The 22414-nt window shown below is 38.1% G+C and overlaps 1 protein-coding gene across 6 annotated transcripts in view; it reads left to right on the top strand.

The window, feature by feature from the left end:
- Positions 1 to 22414, top strand: part of Inpp5f (inositol polyphosphate-5-phosphatase F) — an 86810-nt gene that overhangs the window by 43690 nt on the left and 20706 nt on the right. For 4 of the 6 annotated variants that reach the window (XR_012449608.1, XR_012449607.1, XM_020169844.2 and 1 more), the window contains 10 exons: positions 2862 to 2998; positions 8044 to 8172; positions 8384 to 8551; positions 8669 to 8725; positions 10653 to 10851; positions 11675 to 11854; positions 12905 to 12972; positions 18567 to 18691; positions 19391 to 19468; positions 20406 to 20526. Coding sequence is in view for 4 of the 6 variants with exons in the window: in XM_020169844.2 (XP_020025433.2) it covers positions 2862 to 2998; positions 8044 to 8172; positions 8384 to 8551; positions 8669 to 8725; positions 10653 to 10851; positions 11675 to 11854; positions 12905 to 12972; positions 18567 to 18691; positions 19391 to 19468; positions 20406 to 20526 (1262 nt within the window). In the remaining 2 variants the exon portion in view is untranslated. Of the gene's footprint in view, positions 1 to 2861; positions 2999 to 8043; positions 8173 to 8383; positions 8552 to 8668; positions 8726 to 10652; positions 10852 to 11674; positions 11855 to 12904; positions 12973 to 17057; positions 17849 to 18158; positions 18182 to 18566; positions 18692 to 19390; positions 19469 to 20405; positions 20527 to 22414 lie in introns of those variants that run through there. The other 2 variants (XM_074078202.1, XM_074078200.1) reach the window with 2 other exon arrangements.

Here is a 22414-nt window from a genome sequence, read left to right as displayed (position 1 = left end):
CAGCATACTACTTATCTGCTTAGTCTTAGTGTATACATAAAGTAGCTTCAGAATTGCCAATGCATACCATTCTGAAAGATTAATTACTAACCAGAGTCAATATTACATGCAGTTATTCTTGTCTTTCTTCTTACAAAACACTTTTCTAAAGCTAGATGAGTTTTTCTTTCCTACCTCCTCAAGTGTGGTGATACTTTGTCATAGGGCTGCCTGCCATTTGCATTTTGCTGAGCTCCCCCACATTCTGGTTGATTTGAACTGGGCCTTTACTCCACAGGATGTGGGGGATATTACCATCGTTCCTGGAGTTAGAATGATCCTCAGAGGCCTCATTTTGCAGCTATAATCAGAACTGTCATTTCCCCTCACTCTTTCTATCCCCTTCCCACTTCCCCATGTTTGTACCCCATTTCCACCTTCCCTCTTTCACTTCTGGTTTATTTTTCCTCTTTTTTTTTCTTGTACAAACATATACATCTCCTCAAATCTTTCTTACATGAAGGGCAGCACAGTAGAGTCAGCAGTCCTCTCTTATCTGTGGCAGATAGTTCCAGGACCTCCTGTAGATGCCTGATACTACGGTCTGGTACCAGACCCTGTGTGCTGTCTGATGACATTTTGGTGACCCGCAGAGCACATGTATCGCAGTGATCCCATAAGATTTCAGCACCTAGTGACGTCGTAGCTGCCTTGGTTTGTGGACCTACGTTCTGATATTCACACAATGACAAAATCACCCAACAGCACATTTCTCAGAATATATTCCTGAGATTAAGCAACGGATGACTGAACTATCTTTTCCTACACATACATACTATGATAAAGATTAATTTGTAGATCAGGCATAGTAAGAGATTAATAGTAATAATGAAATAGGACAATTACAACAGTATACTGTAATAAACAGTAGTGCAGTAGGGTTTTTTGGTGGTACTTGAGTTAGAACTCAGGGCCTTACACTTACTAGGCAGCTGCTTTACCCCTTGAGCTACTCCACCAGCCCCTGTAATAAGTTTTACGTGAATGTGCTGCCTTTCTCTCTCTCTCTCTGTCTTTCTGTCCTTCCCTCAAATTATTTTACTATATTGTCCTTACTCATCTTTTAAAGATGTGAGATGAAACAATGCCTACTTGATAGGTTGAAGTGAGGTGAATGACTTAGACATTGTGACGTAGCACTAGGCTACTACACAAGGGCTGCTTGAAATAAGCACTGTGATACTGTGGCAGTCAACCTGGTAACCCAGAGGGCTAGTAAGTGACAGGCAGGCAGGAGTGTATACAACATGGGAATGCTGGACCAAGGGTGGTTCACGTACTGGGGGAGGGAAAGAGGGGGTGTCATGAGACTCATTACACTAAAAATGGCATGCAATTTAAAACTTACTAATTGTTTATTTTTGGAATTTTCCACTTACTATTTTGAACTGCAGTTGACCACAAGTGACTGAAACTGTGGAAAGTGAAACCACTAATCTGGAGGGTCTACTGTATTGTTTTGTGCTTCTAGTAATCTGTTTTATATGATCCTAATCCAGTCATGTGTTGCTTAATGACGGGGGTACATCCTAAGAACCATGATGTTAGGTGACTTAGTCAACATAGGTACACCATAGTGTGTATTTACACACACTGATGACAGGTCAGTCACTTGGCACAACCTGTTGATTCAATCAAGGATGTGTAACATGGCATGCTGTTTTATGAGTAAGAGTAAACTCTAACCAATGATGGGCTGGGGTGTAGATCAGCACCAGAGTACTTCTAGCATGCATGGGTCCTGGGTTCAATCCCCAGCACTGCCAAAAAAAAAAAAAAAAAAGAAAAACACCACACAACAGTAAAAGAATGATAAGAAATGCAGTATGTACATAAACCAGTAACATAGTTGTTAATCATATCAAGTATTTCATACTACATTTAACTGTGTGTGCTATGCTTTTATAGACCAGAAGTACAGTAGGTTTGTTTATACCAGCATCAGTCATTGCTGTAAGTGTGAATAACATGTTGAGCTCTGATGTTGTAGCATCATTAGACAATAAAATTTTTTCAAAGCCTCATTATAATCTTATGGGACCACCATTACTGACTGAATGGTGTGGTACTTGACTGCTTAGCCATGTTTTATATGTATTAGTAATGTATCTGGTTTATTCACTTAATAATCAGCTGGGATTCATTCCTTATCTGTTCATAGAATAGTTCTAATTCCTTTTTCATGGCTGCATAATACTCCACTGTATGGATGTGCCATCGTTTATTCACATACTGTCTTGTGTCTGGGTATTTTAGGTTGTTTCCAATAGTGTATTTTCCAATTACAAACTGCTGCAATGAGCAGGCTTGAGTGCATACTTTTGTTCTTTAGAGTAAACTCCCAAGTGGGACTATGGATTAAAAGGTAAGTGCATGTACTGTATTGTTAGACATTGCTAAGTTTTCCTCTAGAAAAGTTGTTTATTGATATTCCCACCAGCCCTATTGTATGAGAGCACTTGTTTCCTCTCAACCTCAGCAGCAGGTGCATTGTCCTAATGTGTTATTATTTTTGTAGTACTGGGAATCAAACTCAGGGCCTTGCAGTTGCTAGGCAAGTGCTTTACACTTGACCAAATCTCTAGTTCTGTCATAGCCTTTAGTTGTCTCCAATCTGATGAGTGAGAATGGTATAACTGTCCTAGTTTACATTTCTTTGTGGGTGAGATGGGGCACCCACAACAATACCATTTTTGTATCTTTGTTGTGTAGTTTACTTTAAAAGTGATACTTGATGCACACGTTTTTGTTACTGTTGTGTCATTCATCCTAGGACAGTAGCACTCTGTATATATCAGACATGATGTGACTTCCTCTTTCAGATCTTCCATGGTGGCTTATTCTTATTCGGCAGAAAGCAGTGGTGGGCAAACTCCCAGGAGACCATGAAGTCTGTAAAGTTACCAAAATTGCTGTACTATCACTTTCTGAAATGGAACCTCAGGATCTTGAGCTGGAGGTAAGATGAAATAAAGGGAAATTTTATGGAGACTTGGTAAAACGTAGTAGCAATTATGAAGGTTTTGGGCCAATCTAGGAGCACACATTTTTAGATCTGGATAGTATCGTTAAGCTGATTTAATCCTGTGGCTTCAAACTGCACTTTAATAGTAAAACCCTTGCTTCAAAACCTGTGCAATCCAGTGCGTAAGACAACCGGGCCAAGCTGCTTTGGTTGAGGTGGGGCCTTTGGGGACTTCCCATTTGACCTCTCTGGGGAAGAACCTTCTACTTCAGGGAGCCGCAGGGCCCCACGCCATGCAGTTTGAAAAGTCCTGATTGGGGGAAAGTAGAGTGAAGAAGAGATTTAACTTTTACTGTACCTTGTTTTGCCTGTGTTTCTTAAAGATTTTCTAAGCATTTTTGTGTTTAAAAAAAAAAAAGTTTTTTTGGCACAAGTGGTAGAGTGCCTCCTAGCAAGCATGAAGCCCTGATTTAAACCCCAGTATCACTAAAGATTAAAAAAAAAATTTTTTTTGAAATGAAAATGAAAGACTGCCCTAGGGCAAGCCTTTCATTTTCCAGGGAAGAAATCAAGCCCACAAGTAGAGTGACTCCAGGCCAAAATTAGGGCCAGGGGTTTTCACCATAAGGTGCTGCCTCCTGGTAGGAGTAATCTGTGAAAGTATTTGTGTCACGTGTGGTGTCAGAGTAGGGCTTGGAACATAGGGTTGCCATCACTGTACTGTGGCTGTTTTGTTCACTATGAGATGTGCTGGACAGGCCTTGTGTATAACGCAGATGGTTACAGTTAGTCCCTAGGACCGCCCTGGACAGTAGGCACTGTTGCAGATAAAGACAGGAGGCTGGGCCAGGGTGAAGTTATGCACTGGCACATGTTAGGGTCTCACCTGGACTCAAGCAGTCTGGTTCTGCTCCTCTGCTAAGCTGCCTTCCAGTTACCTGAACACTAGGTACAGATAATAAAGCACGTATCACATCTCACCTCAATATGTGGGTTTACATCCTGAGTTCTTGGGGACAAGGTTAAATTACTTAAGAAATGAGTAAAAATCTGGCTGTTTTTTTTTATTTTTTAATTTTTTAATTTTTTAAATTGTTTTATTATTCATATGTGCATACAAGGCTTGGGTCATTTCCCCCCTCCTGCCCCCACCCCCTCCCTTACCACCCACTCTGCTCCCTCCCTCTCCCCCCCACCCCCTCAATACCCGGCAGAAACTATTTTGCCCTTATTTCTAATTTTGTTGTAGAGAGAGTATAAGCAATAATAGGAAGGAACAAGGGTTTTTGCTGGTTGAGATAAGGATAGCTATACAGGGAGTTGACTCACATTGATTTCCTGTGCGTGTGTGTTACCTTCTAGGTTAATTCTTTTTGATCTAACCTTTTCTCTAATACCTGTTCCCCTTTTCCTATTGGCCTCAGTTGCTTTTAAGGTATCTGCTTTAGTTTCTGCACATTAAGGGCAACAAATGCTAGCTAATTTTTTAGGTGTCCTACCTATCCTCACCCCTCCCTGTGTGATCTTGCTTTTATCACGGGCCTGTGGAGTGGCTCAAGTGGAGAGCACCGGCCCTGCAAGCATGAAGCCCTGAGTTCAAACCCCAGTACGTTAAAAAAAAAAAAAGGTCAGTTGTTATGTTATCATTCGCTGGTAAATGGATGGAATTGGAGAACATCATTCTGAGTGAGGTTAGCCTGGCCCAAAAGACCAAAAATCGTATGTTCTCCCTCATATGTGGACATTAGATCAAAAGCAAACACAACAAGGGGATTGGACTTTGAGCACATGATAAAAGTGAAATCTGGCTGTTTTTAAGCCTCAGGTTTCACTGGAAGTTTGACAATCTAATTTTATGAATCCAACAATAAAACGAATTCAAAGGACCCTGCTACGTTCTTCTGTAACAGGAACCCAAAGAAGATTAGAGTACGGCTCATTCTCTTTTTATTGGTAGTACTGCTGAGCACTCATCATTGTTGCTGATCAGAGTAGAAAACCTTTGTGGCAGTTGGGTCCATTAAGAGCAGACACGTGCAGGTCGTCTTTGCGTTTTATTTTGGCAAAGGGCAGCCAGACAAGCAAAAGTAGTATCAGTTTCCTAAGCCAGAAAATTTGTCATCAGTATCTTTCGGCTGCTTTGCTGACAGTTGGAAATACTAGCATAACCTGCTGTCTCTGAGGGTGAGCCCCTGGCTGATGCTCAGACTTCAGCAGGAAGCCTGGAGTCTTTGGCAGTCAGATTTAGGACAGGTGACCAGCTCCCCCAGCACTTGTCCACCCACACCAGGTCATCAGTTTGCACATGTGGCACTCTCAGCCTAGGGGAAATTAAAGTCACACCTTATCCCGAGAAGGCTGGCATTCTCATGGGGCTTCTGGGGGAGGTTTTCGGATGTCCTTTGTGGCCATAAATCTTTAACATTTTTGAGACTAGTGTCTGACTATCATGAAAATGAGGAAAAGAAAAATTTTAGGAAATAGTATCTATGTGGAATTTCCTGTTGGGGGAGAGGGATCAGCAATACCGGGGTTTTGAACTCAGGGCCTGGTGTTTGTGAGAGCTCTATCACAGCCACACCCCTAGCCCATTTTTGCTTTTAGTCACTTTTCGGAAGGGGCCAGCCTTGAACCACTGTCCTTCTGCCTATCCCTCCTGGGGTCACAGGTGCAAACTGCCGTGCCCAGCTGGCATGGTTGAGATGACGTCTTGCTAACTTTTTGCCAGGGCTGGCCTTGAACTTTGAGCCTTCCAACTTCCACCTCTCAAGTAGCCTCAGCTACTGTAATCCCATTACAGGGTGATCCAGCTTGCCTGGTTTACACATAATTTTTAAACACAAAAGTGTGAATATTATGAAAGCTTTAAGAATTTTTTTATTTTGGTATTTTAAGACACAGTCTCTCTATGTAGCCCATGCTAGTCTCAAACTCATCCTCCTGTCTTGGCCTCCTAAGTGATGGAGGTAAGGTATAGGCGTGCACCCCATATGTGGCCAGGCTTTCTCTGCATTCATCATTCCCCTCCTCCACCTCTCCCTCCTTCTTTATTCTTTCTTCCCTTTTACAGATTTCCTACTAATCTTCTAATATACTCATTTAAATCTTTGGTACCCTTTTTCCATTTCCATATAACTCCATTAAAAAGGAGCTTTGAGGCTAGAGGCTTGGCTCAAGCCGTAGAGCACTTGCCTAGCAAGTGCAAAGCCCTGAGTTCAAACCCCAGTACTGCTTTAAAAAAACAAGCTTTGAGAAACTTAATAACTTATGTTTTTCTGATTGTAAAGGAGAAGAAAAACATACTACCACTTGGAAACAATTCTGGTTAGTATTCTAGTTAAACTCTAGTGAGGCTTGGGGATGTAGCTCAGTTGTAGAGCATTTATCTAACATGTGCAAGGACCTGGTTGTGAGGTTTGATCCCAGCACCACAAAAACAAAGCAAAACAAAATAAACAAGTCGGGTGATTTCTCATGGTTGTTTCCATTTGTCTTGTGTTCTCAGAGGATTGTTATTTTACAGTTTTTCAGAATAAGTTTTATGTTTTTACATATTTTTCTACCTAACTCCTAACATATCTTTCACATGTAGAAAGCCTTGCTGAACAAAACGAGTTCTGTCTCATAATTTGGCTTGTCGCTCTAGTTAGGATGCCTGTACTGAGCATCTCACTTCCTTTCTTCTTTCCAGCAGCCCTCTCAGGCCTGGTAGCTTGGTCTGCATTCTTGGATTTATGTCATAAAGACTGGTTTGTCTTCTGTAATTGGAGCAGAAGCAATTTTCTATCAGATTCTAGAATTATATTTTTTAGCAAGTGTGCAACCCTGAGTTCAACGCCAGTACAGCCAAAGAAAGGAAATAGCATAGAATTATATTTTTTAGTTTTCTGTCTCAGTTACCTTTTTACTTGAGGTATTTGGCTAACTTGTTTGCCATTTTAAAAAAATACTGACATACCATAATTCACCCTTTTAAAGTATATAATTAAGTGGCTTTAGTATATTCACAGACTCTTCTAACCATCACCACAGTTACTTTTAGAATGTTTGTCACTCTCCAGAAGAAACCCTGCCAACTCATTGGCCGTCATTCCTCATTTCCCTCCACCCCAAATCCCCAAGCCCTAGAAGACCATTAATCTCCTTTCTGTGTATAAATTTGTCAGTGCTAGACATCTTATAAGAATGGAATTATACCATAAATGGCCCTTTGTGACTGACTTCTTTTACTTAGCATAATGTTTTCAAGGTTCATGCCTGCTGTAGCATGTATGGGCACTTTGTTCCTTTTCACTGCCAAGTAATAGTTCATTGTATGGATATGCCACATCTTTTACAATTCATCATCAACTGATGAACATTTGTTTTCATTTTTAGCTATTGTAAATACTACTGTTGTGAACAATTTTCCATATAAGCTTTTGGTAGCATTTGTGTTTATTTCTCTTGGGCATGTACCTAGGAGTAGAATTGCTGGGTCCTGTGGAAACACTGTTTAACTTTTTGAGGAACTGCCAGGTTGTTTTTCAAGTGGGCACTGTTGTCCCTTTGAACAGTGCACCATTAACCAGAATGTAAGGAGTCTGCTATGCCCACATCCTTCCGTCTTGTTTGCTGTGTCCCATTGCCTCAGTAGATGGCCACATAAATACTTAGTGCTGATACTTGTAAGCAATGACCCTAAAGCAGACCACATGCGTATTTTGCAATGTCTTTATTCTTAGATGCCAGTTTTCAAATTGTTAATAACTTCAACCAGAACATTTTATCCTCTGATTACATTAGACAAGAAGTTATTCTAATTATGGTCCCAGCCTGAATTTTCTGCCTTTAAATTCTAAGTATATCCTTCCCTGTATTCTTTGTGTTTTATCTCTGGTATGGCTCCTAATCATTGTATTTTCTGTCATTTCACTAATACCTTGAGGTGTTCTTTTAATCCAAATGCGTGAACAGTTGCGTTCACTTTGACTTTCATACCTGAACATCTAGCAAGCAGGTATTCATTAATATCAAATCATCTTTTTCTATCTGTTTAGCTCTGTAAGAAGCATCATTTTGGGATTAACAAACCAGAGAAGATTATACCATCTCCTGATGACTCAAAGTTTCTACTGAAGACCTTTACACATATTAAATCCAATGTATCTGCTCCTAACAAAAAGAAAGTAAGTTTCATTGATATGGGCTTTGAATTCATCTTTGATTAGTCTTAAATTGAGGTGTAATTTTCTTGTCAGTAAATTTATCTTCAAGCTGTTTGTTAGATCGTAGTGCTTATTTCCTCATGGCTTTGGGATTTTTCTTACTTGGAAGTCTCTCATCATATGAATACTTTACATTTAATTCCTTTAGTAGTAGTAGATTGATCTCTTACAGGTTAAGGAAAGTAAAGAAAAGGAGAGACTGGAGAGGAGATTGCTTGAGGAATTGCTGAAGATGTTCATGGATTCGGAATCCTTTTACTACAGTTTGACCTATGACCTGACCAACTCCGTGCAGAGGCAGAGTGCTGGGGAGGGGGATGGCCGCCCCCTCTGGCAGAAGGTACCACTCACAGATCAAGCAGGGTTGCCCTCTGGAACAATTGATGACCCATCTTGTCTTTCATAGAAAAACTGAAACAATGTGTTTCTGAACTGTTTTTTTTACTACCTATTCTAGGTTGATGACCGATTTTTTTGGAATAAACATATGATACAAGATCTTACTCAGATTGGTGTGAGTAATTATTTCTAAAATATCCTGTTGGTTGTAGTTGTTAAGCAAATGTTTTTTATCACATTAAGGTAAATTAACTAGGAAAAACAATGCATTGTTTTAAGGTAGTTTGCAATTCTACTGTCTTGCTGCCAGCCTGTCTTTTTTAGCAAGTTCCCATAAGATAGTAGTAATTTAAGGCTGTGGAACTACTGTCCGTAGAGTTCCTGGAAAGAGGTATTTTGTTTGTATCCATTGAGAATATTGAAGCCTAGTTTCCCTATAATGAAACTACTCTGGTTTCTCATCTGGGATTTAGAGGAGACATCTCTCTAAGGCCATTCCAGTTTTCAGGGAAGACACAGAATATGGTGAGATGATTGCATAAGTAAGGTTCTTTCTGGTTTGATGATCACTTTTGTCCTTTTCTCTTCACATATGTTGTAGAGTTATGATTGTCCAAAGACCATTTATTTATTTGTTCAACCAATAGTCATTGAAGACCTGATATGTGCCACATACTGTTTTGGGTGCTAAACAAAACAAGTAGCTGAATAAGGTCATACGTTAGCTTTTTCTTAACCTTTCAGAAAATTTCCTTCTTTCTATTTCTCCCCTTACTGGTGGTTTGTATAAATGATTTTTACTTTTTCTAGTGGTATCTTTGTGTCTAATGGTGTCTATCATGTCTCTATTGAGAATGAGATAGGAGATTGTTCTCACCTCCTATTTATGATACTGACCAGACTATGACCTTCAAAACCCAGTGACAGAGAAGAAAAGGAAGGGCCTCTATCATGAGGATTTTTCCTGTATGCTGACAATGTGGAGTTCCAGTATGTTTTGCAGAGTTTTAATCAGAATGCTTTTGCATTATTATCATTTAAAACTGATGACTTAGACTAAAGGATGACATTGGCAGCATACACTTCTGTGTTCCTGCCAAGAGTCTTGCATTTATTGCTAGAACAAAAATACAAAGCAGTGAGAATGGTGATAAGAATAATTCGTGCAGGTAAATTCTTCACTATTTCCAACTCTGTAACCCTCCTAAAATTCTAAATCTGCAGGTGATAGAATAAAAGGTGGATGAAACTGATTCTGAAGCCAGATGTGCTAGTTTTACACCTGTAGTTCCAGAATTTGGGAGGCTGAGGCAGGAGGACTGAGTTCCCGGGGCAGCCTGGGCTATATAGCAAGACCCTGTCTCAAGAATAAACATTAAAAAAAAAAAGAAGAAAAACAAAAAGAGATCTGAGTATTCTTAGAAGAGCTCATTGCTAACTTTAATTAGTACTCTCCTAATCATGTTGGATGACATTTTAAAATAAGATATTTATGGAAAGTGTTTTTGTTGTTAATTTATTATTTGGATTTTAGTTTGGTGAAGCAGTTGTTTTCCTAAACTAGAAAATAAAGTAGACTTACATGTCTCATGAAGAAATGACTAGAGTTGATTGCATTCTGCCAAAGGCTTAATGCAACTGAGAGTTAAAAATCGAATTTTAAGTTTTTCTGTATATCAGCAAGAGTAATCATAATAATAGCTGCATGTGTTAAATTCTTACTGCATGGCAGACACCATGCTAAACACTACAAATGTTGTTCTTTGTTCACAACATTCAAATGAGGTAGTTGTTGTGGCTTTTTCCCAAAGGACATGGAGACAGTAGGCTGAGTGATTTTCTCCAGTGAGTCAGAGAGTGGTGGCACTAGGCATTCGTGCTCCTGTGCTAGGTTTGCTCGCACTCAGTGCTTTTTGAATGATCACCATAAAGAAAAAGAAAAGCCTCTTTCCTTCCTTTTCTCCTTTGGTGTTCAATAAGCAGAAGCTGTGGGTCGGCTGTGGAAAGCCTCAACGTCTAGTGCACTGACACACATGTTAGGATGTGAGAAGGGAGCAGTGCTGTAAAGAATACCAGCAGCATGGTGTTTGTCTTGTTTTCAGATGCCGGATGTGGACTTCTGGATTGTCCCCATCATCCAGGGCTTTGTGCAGATAGAAGAACTTGTGGTTAATTATAATGAGTCATCTGATGATGAGAAAAGCAGCCCAGAGACCCCCCCTCAGGAGTCCACCTGTGTAGATGATGTACACCCACGATTTCTTGTGGCTCTCATTTCTCGACGGAGTAGGCACAGAGCAGGTGAGTAGAAGGCTGTGATAATACGCAAATCAAATCAGGATGAGAAGGAGGAAGATGTTGAAATGATAATGACAATCCTGGATTTGGAAGCACAGTTGGCTTCAAAGTGGTTGGTAACTTTAAATGTGATGTAAGCCTGGCACCAGTGTTCACACCTGTAAGCCTACCTACTTGGAAGACTGAGACAAGGTCAGCCTCAGCAAATAGTTCACAACACCCCATCTCCAAAATAACCAGAGCAAAAATGGGCTGGAGATGTGGCTCAAGTGGTAGAGTGCCTGCTTTGTACTCTTGAGCCTTGAGTTCAAACCCAGTCCAAACTTGCCCCTTCCAAATATATATATACTGTGATGTAGTTAGGGACTAACTTCTAAGGGCAAATTGGCAAAATGAGACCAGAAAGGAGAGGGGTGTGTAAAGAAGAGAAGACAGTCACTTGGGATGTGCTCTCAATACCAGCATAAATTCTTCTAGAGTGCTCCTTCATTGAGAGGAGCTACCTGAGTTCAGCTCTTTAAAAACAATGATGTGTACAGCTATGACTTGGGCTGAGTCAATCCTATTCTGCCTGCCTGTCACACATGAGGTCTCCATGACTTCCCTGGAGGCAGTCATTTGATTAGGAAGAATGATCTAGTCAGACAGAAAGAAAAAAATTTTGTTTTTTTGAGATAGGGACTTGCTATGTATCCCAGGCTGGTCTCAAATTCACAATCTTCCTACTTCAGCCTCCTGAGTGCTGGGATTCTAGGCATGTGCCACTGCTCTCAGCCACACTAAATTTTTAAAGATACTGCTATTTTCTGTTTTAATTTTCTTTCAGGGATGCGCTATAAACGAAGAGGAGTGGACAAAAATGGAAATGTTGCAAATTATGTAGAGACTGAGCAATTAATTCATGTTCACAATCATACCCTGTCATTTATTCAAACACGAGGGTCTGTGCCTGTCTTTTGGAGCCAGGTTGGGTATCGCTATAATCCAAGACCTCGACTGGACAAAAGTAAGCATACCAATTACCTGGTTTGCAAAAGATGATTTCAGAGAGAAGTTTTTTTTCTTTTTTTTTAATTTGATGCTAAAGGTTTGAGTTTGCTTTGCTAGATTCTTCATTCAAAACAATACCTCTTAGGGCCAGGGAGATGACTCAGTAGTAGAGTGCTTGACTAGTATGTTTGAGGACCTGGGTTTGATCCCCAGTACTGCAAAACAAACAAACAATACCCTAACAGCAACAACAACAAAACTTACTGTGAAAGTAAAAGGTTACAAAAATGATAAAATAATCACAGAAATACTAATAGTTGACTAAATCATTTGTTTAACATTTAAAATAAGTTTTTTAATAATAGAGCAAAACAGCTTATTTCGTAGATTTTAAATTGTTTTTGCTTTGAAGAGTAGCCAATATTTGTAGAAGCAGGAAGCATCTTAACAAGATGGAGTCTAATGAACAATGGATAGCTTTACTGAAAGCTTTTCTTTCTTTTTTTTTTTTTTTTGGTGGTTCTCGGAATTGAACTCAAGCAGATGCTCTACCACTTGAGCCACACCCCCAGCTCAGAAAGCTTTTTTTTGAAGTACTGAGAATTTAATTTTTTCTAGTATTTTAACTGTAGCACCAGAATAGCTAAGTCATTTAAATCTAGATTACTGAATGAGGATGACTTAAAAAAATGTTATAGTTTCCCTCCACTTAATTTATATTTGTGAGCATTCAGTAAAACTTCATTCTTTTTAATATTACTGTTTTAGAGGGGTTTTCATTCTTTTATTATAAATCACATAAAACCTTTTCAGAGATGTAGATGGGATATTTAAATATTAAATGTCATAATGTCACAGTTTGCACTTTTAGGTATGTTTTAGTTTAGTTTATCTGGAAAAAAATCACAGAGTTTTGGCTTAGCATTTTATTTTAAAATGATGGGTAGACAGTCTTACATTTAGGCTGTCAATAAATTATTTAAAAATAAGAATAAATGTGGAATAGACACTAATTTTTGTCTTAAACTTGGGAAAGAAAAATAGATTTTGTATCACTTCTTTGTAGGTGAAAAGGAAACTGTTGCCTATTTCTGTGCCCATTTCGAAGAACAACTGAAAATTTACAAAAAACAGGTGGGCTTTGATATATAGTAGTAAAGTATTGCTTCATATGTAGAAATGACTATGTATTTATTTCTTTAAATTTCATGAAAAAACAGTGTAATATTCATAATTAAGCAGTGTTTGCCATAAAAATAAAAGGACATGTGTAAGCTAAGAATACTCTTAGTGTTCCTTAAGATGATCATGGAGCGAGCTACTTTAGGCTATTTGGATGAGATAAATAGATTAGACAGTCATCAATTCATTATTACAATCCAGGAAGTATCTAGACTAAGAAACCAAAATCCTCTTATTACCACCTCCCACCTCCTGGAGATAACAGTTTAGTGTGCATCTCTCTTTTTTCTCTGCCTGCCTTTCACATGTATTCACACCCTCACATGTAGGAATGCAATCAGATAAGCCAAAATCAATTGAAGACTGTTAGATTAAATACAAGTTCAGTAATTTTGGTACAGGGGCTAAGAATGTAGCTCAGTGGAAAGTGCTTGCTTAGCATGTGCAGGGCCCTGACTGCAATCCCCAATACAACAACACATACACACTAAACCAAACCCCTTTCTTGATACAAAATTAATACTTAATAGTCATTAATGCTCTTACATATTAACAGTGACCAGTCTGAATGTATTATACCATGGAATGCATTCTCTTACAGCAATAATAAATAAAATAGGAAGAGATAAAGACAAGAAAGGTACCGTGTATATAGAGAAGATAAGGAACAGAATTACAGAATAACGCAATAGAAAACCTGATTTAAATGGAGAGAAAAATACAATGTTCCTGGAAGAAAAGATGAAATACTGAATAGATTTCAGTTCTACCCAAATTGACATATAAATTTCGTACAAAGTCTTAGCAGTGAATAAGAAGAAAACCCTTGTATTCAAAAAAAGTTAAGAAGTTTTATAATAAGAAATAAAGGTGGGTATTTGAGTTTCAATATGAGAACTCTCAAATATTGTTAGAAGATGCTTAAGTTGGTACATACATCTCAAATGGTATTATTATTAAAATTAAATACACTTGTACTGCTTAACATAGTAATTTTACTCTTTGATATTCACATATTATAAACAAAAGTAATCTGAGATAGATTATGGATCTAAGTGTGGCAGGCTATATAATAAGGCATTTACAGGGCAATGTAGAGCATCTCTTTGACCTTGGGTCTAATAGGACTTAGAAAACTAACCATCGTTATCCTGTACTTTTCATTTATGGTCATATGTTCCAGATTTTATTAGTTGTTTAATAAGGGGTAAATGTTCATCTGGTAAATAGTTATTTTTTAAAAACCACTGACCATAGTGAAAAAATTAATAAATTTGACTTTAAATTTGTTTTTATTAAAATGTCATTTATTAAATTGTGAATATCAAAATAGTATAATGTTGCAGATGCCAATTATTAAAGCTTTATTAAAATTAAATGGACTTAAAAGCACTACCTTAATGAAAAGGGCTGATGAATTTGATTTCTATTGATTAAAAGGCACCACAAAGAGGGAGAAGATATATAAGGTTTTTCAAGGCCTATATAAAACAGTGTTCCTATGCCTACTGTATATTTGAAAGCTTTTATAAATCCATGAAAAATATGAATAACCCAAAAGCAAATTAGATGTAATAATTGAGCAGACCTTTCATGTAAAAAGATATCCATAAAAAAAAAAAAAAAACCGTGAAAAGGTTCTTTACTTCATTAGTCATCAGGGAAAGGCAAATTAAAGTTGTGACTCACATATCATCTTTTTAAAATTAAAAAGATGGGAAATACCAAGTTTTAGCATGGATGTGAAGGAACTAGAACTTGGATAGAAAAATTTAAGTCTACCTGAGAAAAACATGTTTAATCAAGGAAAGCATATACAAGAGCATTCATTACAGCATAAAAGAACATGAATGCTCTTCAGGAGGACAATGGGCAAATAAAGAACCTCGCTTCCGTGAGGAAGAATGACGTAGGCCCCTGGGTGCTAACATGGGAAGGTCTTAAAAATCACATTGTAGGGCTGGGCGTGATGTTTTATGTATACAATCCCAGCTACTTGGGAGGTGGAGGTCAGGAGGATCTAAGTTTGAAGACAGCCTGGGCAAAAAGTTAGTAGGACCCTATCTCAGCCAAATGCTGCTAAAGCATAAATAGGAGGATTGCTAGTCTGAAATGCTCAGGCAAAAACAGGAGACCCTATTCCAAAAATATCTAAGGCAAAAAGGGCTGTGGGAGTGGCTCAAATGGTAGAGCACCTGCCTGGCAAGCGTGAGGCCCTGGGTTTAAATCCCAGTACCACAAGAAACAAAAAAATTACATTGTGGAACATGAAGAGAAAAAAAAAAACTGTAAAAGCCTATGTAGTATATTGCCATTTTTAAAATCCCAGGTAGCAAAATCATATTATTCACATAAACATACATAATTCTTATCTATTTTGTCCACATACGTATATGGCGTGCACATTTATATAGAAATACAATTATATGAAAAGGGCACACACCTAACTAATAACAGGAGTTTCCTCCAGGAACCTCTGAAAGGCCTAGGGACTAGATTGTGGTCAGGAAGGATTTGGCCTTATTCATCATTTGAATTTCTTGAGTTAATTCATGTTACTCATTTTATCTATATATAATAAGTAACAAAGAATAAACCACACTTAGATATAACACACAGTTGTAAAAATGAAGCAATGCTGAGGTGTGTAAGCAGAGGAAATAACCTCTTCTCACATTTATCCCTGCTTGTATTGACTTTCACATCAATTTATAGGTGTGTGTATTCAGCAGACACTTCTGATTTCTCACAGTCTCCCAACAGTGTTCATTTATCTCTCTCCTTCTTCTGGGTAATTGCTTTCTGGGCCCACTTTCTGGCTGAGTCAGTCATGATGGCAACATTGTTCTTATCAGTGATTGGTTTAGGCATGGGCCTGTGTGTGTTTATTGGCGATTTGATCAATGAGGTATGATGTGGGAGAAGTCCCGTGGGAGCTTGCTGGAGAAAAGTTTCCTATTGTAATAAAAAAAGATAGAGGAACCAACAGCCCCCCTGTGGCTATTGTGTCTGGGTTTGATGAGAACTGCTTCAGCTAGCTATCTCAAGACTGAATGAACTAACTAGAGACTTAACCGTTATGCTGGTAGGATAAAAAAGATGAAAGAATGGCAGAATAAAAAGGTGGAAATAACCGTGTCCTTACTGGTATTTGGAATGACTGAAGTCAGCCATTCTGGAACCATGTTACTTCCAAACTTGTTCTGAGAGGTGAGTCAGCAGTTTGTCATTTGTGTCAAAACAAAAGCAAAAACAAAAAAACCCTACAAAACTTAAGTCAAAAGAGACCTATACCATATATACTGTTCTTTCATGGCTGTTAGTTAACTTTTTCTCCGCCAATGGACCTTTAGAAAATGCTATTTATGTTTGCTATTATAGAAAGTCTCCATATTTGTACATTTTGGAGAATAAATGCCTAGAAGGGAACTTACTGGATCCAAAGGATATATATTTAAAGCTGATAGCTACCACTCTTGCTCCCAAAAAGACTGCACCAGTTCACACTGCCAGAGCTAGTGTGGAAGTCAGTGTCCATTTCCTCCATTCACCATTGTTGTCTATATTTTGTGCTCAAATTTATCTCTATTTAGGTGAATAGAATAGCTTTCTATTCTAAAATTTGTATTTGGTTATTACCAAAGCTGTAGCCTTATGGTTATTGACTATGTATATATTTTCTTTATGAATTTACTTATTTTTTTTCTTTATTGGATTATAGCATTCTTTATGTATTGTTGATTTTATGTTGCAGGTATATTGTACTTTGGGTTTTTTTAAGCCTTTGTTTACACGTCATTGGTTTATAGGTTTAAAAATTTTATATTATCACATCTGTGCATCATTTCCATTATGCCTTCTGATTTGTATATTATCTTTAGAAAGTTATTTCCCATCCTACAGTTTTGGAAGCATTATCCGTAATTCTCTCCTAGCATTTTTATAATGTAAAGAGAAATATTTAGATCGTTCATGTATTTAGAACTTATTTTACATGTAATTAATAAGATGTAGTCAGCTATTTATAAGTTCACCCCTTATAAATAGACAGTTATCCCAGTGATACTGGTTTGTTGATCCCAAGTTCATGTCCTAGCATAGATGATGATTGAGGACACTGGACCAGGAGTTAAGAGTAAACCGAGCACATGGTTTATTTTATTTTATTTTTTTTTGACCAAAGTATATTTTATTCATGTATGGAATAACAAAGTGAAACCATTTTTATACAGTTAATTTACGCCAATTTAAAAAGGGGAGAAGGGGCTGTTGGGGTGGCTCAAGTGGTAGAACACCTGCCTAGCAAAGGTGAAGCTCTTGAGTTCAAACCCCAGTACTGCCAAAAAGAAAAACTTGAGGGTGTTTAATGGGGCCTCCAGCCTGGAGAATTTTAAATCAGTTTCTGTTAGCACAAGGTTTATTGAAAGGGTAGCAAAGCTTTGGAAGCTAAGCCATAGTTTAGCTGAAGTCTAGGAATGATGTAGGGTGCCTACATCATTAGGTCCAACTAGTCTACCTTGAAGCTATATTTGTGATTGGTTGGCTCCAAGTCAGCTTCTTTCTGTCCATCAAACTGATAAGGAGAAAAAGACCTGGTCAACTTGTCCTGACCTTGAAAATCTGCCCAACTTGTCTTGGCCTTGGGGCTCACTACCCATATTGTGCAGCTGCATTTTGTTATTTTGGTAAGGAGCTTGATTTCTCTGAGAAGCCTGTTGTTTCCACGTGTCTTTAGATGTGTGCTTCTGAAGTGCCTCTCTCATCCAAAGTGGAGTCATCTCTATCATTGCTCCCCTTATACCAATACTGCTGATAGAATTGTCCACAGGTATGAGTAGTGTATTTGAGATTCCTCAGTGGACATAGGTCTTTGTCTGAACTGTTAGTCCTGTTTTTCTGAGTCATGTATCTGTTTCTACATTGGTTCTGCAGTTTTAATTGCTGTATTGAATATGTTTTGCTCTCCAGTGGGACAGGTCTCCCTTTATTACTAGTTTCCAAAATTTTCCTGTGTATTTACTCTTCCAGATGAACCTTAGAATTAACTTGTCAAGCCCATCAAAAGATCCCAGTTGAATTTTGACTGGGATTGTTGAGTGCATAGATTAATTTGGGGAGGCTTGACATCTTTACTATATTGAATCTTGCATTCAGCAGCATGGTATGTATCTCCATTTATTCAGGTTTTCTTTTATGTATTTAGTAGTTTTATAGTGTTCACCTTCTAGATCTTATATATTTCTTTTTAAATTATCCTAGATGTTTAAAATATTTTCTGTTATAAAGGAAAACACTGTGTATTCTAATTGATCATTGCAAATGTATAGAAAGCTATTATTAATACCATTGGTGTAAACAGTTCTCATAAACCTAAATTTATGTAAAAAATAAAAACTTAATTTATAGGAAAAAATTGATGCGTGAGTGGGTTAATTTCTAAGTATGGCTATAAAATATTTCTAAAATACAATCTAAATAAATCATTAAACATCACATTATGATTCTAATGTCTGATCTTAATTTTGTGTCTTTCTTCTCTCTTACAGGTTATTATTAACTTGGTAGACCAAGCAGGAAGAGAGAAGATTATTGGTGATGCTTATCTGAAGCAAGTGCTGCTTTTTAACAACTCACACCTCACTTACGTGTCCTTTGACTTCCATGAGCACTGGTAAGGTACTTTCTCGGATGAGTTTTGATCAGTTGACATGCTTGTTGTGGATGCTGTCACAAATGAGAAAATTTTCTTTTTCTCATTGTGAGAAAATTAGTTTTAATTTTCATCTGGGCTTTATTTTGGCTAAAATTTGGATTAGTTGACAAATATTAAGTCTTTCTGTTACAAAATGACTTGGAGACTTGGAGTTCTGTTTTTGCTTTGATTACACCATTTGAAGAACTGCTTGGGTCTTGGCCTAGCAGAACTAATAGAGCTTCCTTACTAAAAGTCATCCTGCTGGCTCATCTTCACACCGTTAGCAATGCTTCCTTCTGGGTAAGCTTTACTAGCATTTGCTTTGGAAAAACAGCTGGTGAATCATATTGCTGGTACCTTTGGCTCGTGTGTATGCTGAAAGCAGCATCTTTTGCCATAATCCTGGCTTTTACCTGGGTTAAGCTACCCAGTTTGGCGGAAAAGGAAGCTTCTGATGTGTATAATGTGGTTCAGTGTACTCCAAGTTACCTTAAATATCGTATCTTAAATGAGTTGAGGGGTTTTTTGTTGTTGTTGTGCTGGGAATTTAATGTATGCATGCTAGACAAGCATTCTACCACTAAACTATATCCTTAGCCCCTCATAGCTTAAGTAAGCTTAAAAAAATTCTATTATAATATTAAAGATTTTTCTTTCTTTTGACATGGATTTTAGCCGAGGAATGAAATTTGAGAACGTTCAAACCCTAACAGATGCCATTTATGACATTATTCTTGACATGAAGTGGTGTTGGTAGGTATTTCATAAGAAGTTATTTGATAGACTCTTGGTCTGTGAAATCCTATGTATTGTCTAGTATAACTATGCATTAAGGTAATAGCAGCATGCTAAGAACACATTTTTGGTTTTTGTTCTGTTTTGTGTCCCATTTTCCATTTTCCTTTTCATAAGATTGTTATTGATCATTAGGCAAAGTTAGCTTTGGAGAGGGAGTAGGTGTCAAATGGTTGGGCAAAATGAAGTGCAGTGCTGTGTAACTTCTATAAAGACATAAACTTACTCCTTCTCATGCTCTGTGGTCTGCATTTTCTCTTTCTCTGCTTTCTCATGTCCCTAATGTGGGAAAGAAGACTTCGAAGTAGTCAGTTTTTCAGGCATTTTAAATTAACAAAGAAGGAAAATGATTCTCAGACTGCAGGAGATAGATGTGGGAAGAAAAAAATTGCTTTAAAGGACAGAAGAGAACATTCGATTAGATTTTTAAGACTACACAGGGGGCCAGAGAAATTAAAGGGACAAGGCGTGCTGCATGACTCCTCACCAGGTGGTAAAGTAGATTAGTCTGTTTCACAAGGTTTTAGATGCATTTCCACTTTGAGTCAAAAGGAAGGAATGAGATGGTGTTTAAAGCACCTTCTGATTTATGAGTGCATGGAAAAGCACAGCCTGGGGTTGTGTTGGCTTTGCCTGTAGTTGTGTTACTTGAGCCAAATCACTCTCATTACCTCAGTTTTGATTTCTAAAATGGAGATAACAGCATCTTTGCTGCCATGTTATTGCGTAAGTTAACAGTAATATCTACAGAGGACTCAGTAATGCTTGATCCATAGTTTGCTTGATTCCAGGCAAGTTGGTAGCTATTGCTGCTGCTGTTATTGTTATAACTAAAGAATTTTGGTTTGGAAAAGCTTATTAAAATTGTAAAATAATCCCATACTGTTTTTGAAAGGGTTGATCAAGCTGGGGTGATATGTAAACAAGAAGGAATTTTTCGAGTTAATTGCATGGACTGCCTGGATCGTACCAACGTGGTCCAAGCTGCCATTGCACGAGTGGTCATGGAGCAGCAGGTAACTGGGAGTCCATTTGCTTCTAAAAATAGTCCTTTTTTTTTATTTTGCAATACTGGGGCTTGAGCTCAGGGCCTTGAGCCACTTCACCATCCCTATTTTTGTGAAGGGTTTTTTGAGATAGGGTCTCACAAACTAATTGCCTTGGCTGGCTTCGAACTGCAATCCTTCTGATTTCTGCATCATGAGTAGCTAGGATTACAGGCATGAGCCACCAGCACCCAGCCCAAATACTCATTTCTAAGTGTTTTTTTTTCATGTGTAACTAAATAGTAAAAATTTTTTTCAAACTTTGTTATATAGAACATTTACAGCATACCAGTGTCTATGTTGCATTAAAACCTGGAAAATGCCACTTGCTTAGCAATTAGCAAGTGTGATGCCCTGAACTCAAACCCCACTACTGAAAAGAAAGAAAAAAATCCTGGAAAATTCCAACTTCATCAGAAATCAGTTAGCTATAGTGGCATGGTGTGTCATTTACCTTTTTCCTCTCAGCTCCAAACCCTCCCCTTCTTTGTATTGGAATTTACACACCCTGTTTCTGCTTAGCCAGCTGGCTCTGCCAATATGGTGGGATGGAGTAGGGATGATGGGGATGGAACTAAAGAAGACATGAGTAGGAGATGAAAAAGGGGCACACTCCTGTACGGGGCTCTTCCTGTCAGCGGATAGCTCTCTGGGGCTTGTTGGTTCTTTTGACAACATAGGAAGTCTTTTCCCTTTTCCTTATGGATGCAGCTGCTTGTCTTCCCTCAACTCTGTTACCTCAGTATGTCATTTTAGATCTTTCCGCCTTCTAATACCTGGATGACAGATTTCCTGTATTAAATTCCCAAAGTGGAAATACCTAGCATGGTTTCTTTTTTCTTTTTTTCAGAGCCTTGTGCATTCTGGGGAAGACCTCTACCATTTGAGCCATGCCTCCCCTGCCCTTTTTGTTTTGTTTGGTTTGGCTTCGTGGGACTGGGGTTTGAACTCAGGGCTTCACGCTTGCAAAGCAGGGACTCTACAGCTTGAGCCACACTTCAGTCCATTTTGCTCTGGTTATTTTGCAAATGGGTTCTCTTGAACTATTGTCCAGATTGGCCTCAAACTGTGATCCTCTTGATCTCAGCATCCCAAGTAGCTAGAATTATAAGCATGAGCCACTGGCACCTGGCTTGTATTGTTTTTGCTAACTTTGCCTGGGGTGGCCTTGAACTTGAGATATACCTGCCTCTGCCTTCCCACTAGCTGGGATTATAGGTATGCACCACCTCTCTTGGCTTGTTTTTGCGGTTGTGGTTATTTTCTCTCTGATAGAAAACCTCATGACTATTCTTTAAGGATATGAGTCTGTTCCTTGGGTGGAGTGTTTAAGCAGCCAGGCTTTTGAATTTAAGCCTAAGCTTTACTACATGTCATGTGTTGAGCCTACCATAGAATACAGGAGTGGTAAGAGTGTCCACTGCATAGGGATGCAGATTAGATCACTCGTGTAAAACAGCTCTTAGGATCCTAGCCCTGGGCAGAGTTAAGGTTTACTGGGCACTTATTATCTACTACTATAAATATTATGATGTTTTGTGCTTTTCTGACATTTAGTTTCACTTCATAGGCAAAATATAATAGTATGAGCCTATAAATAACAAATTGTGCCGAAAGAGTATAAAGACTTCATTATATTTATTCAGCTATGGTAATTCCTAAAGCTGTCTCTTAGTAGTGTTTTTATTTAAAAAAAAAAATTTGAGCCAGGCATGTGGTGCATATGTAGTAGCCTGAGGCGGAAGAACTGTTAGTTCAAGGTTGAACTGGACTACGTAATTAAACCCTACTTAAAAAAAAAAGTATGAAATGATTTTTTATTTAAGGGTCCTAAATTGTATATCAATATGTTTCCTTT

Source organism: Castor canadensis, chromosome 7 (assembly GCF_047511655.1).
Source record: "Castor canadensis chromosome 7, mCasCan1.hap1v2, whole genome shotgun sequence".
Lineage (NCBI taxonomy): Eukaryota > Metazoa > Chordata > Mammalia > Rodentia > Castoridae > Castor > Castor canadensis.
Note: the sequence above shows the minus strand (reverse complement) of the source record. Positions and strands in the feature narration are given on the sequence as shown.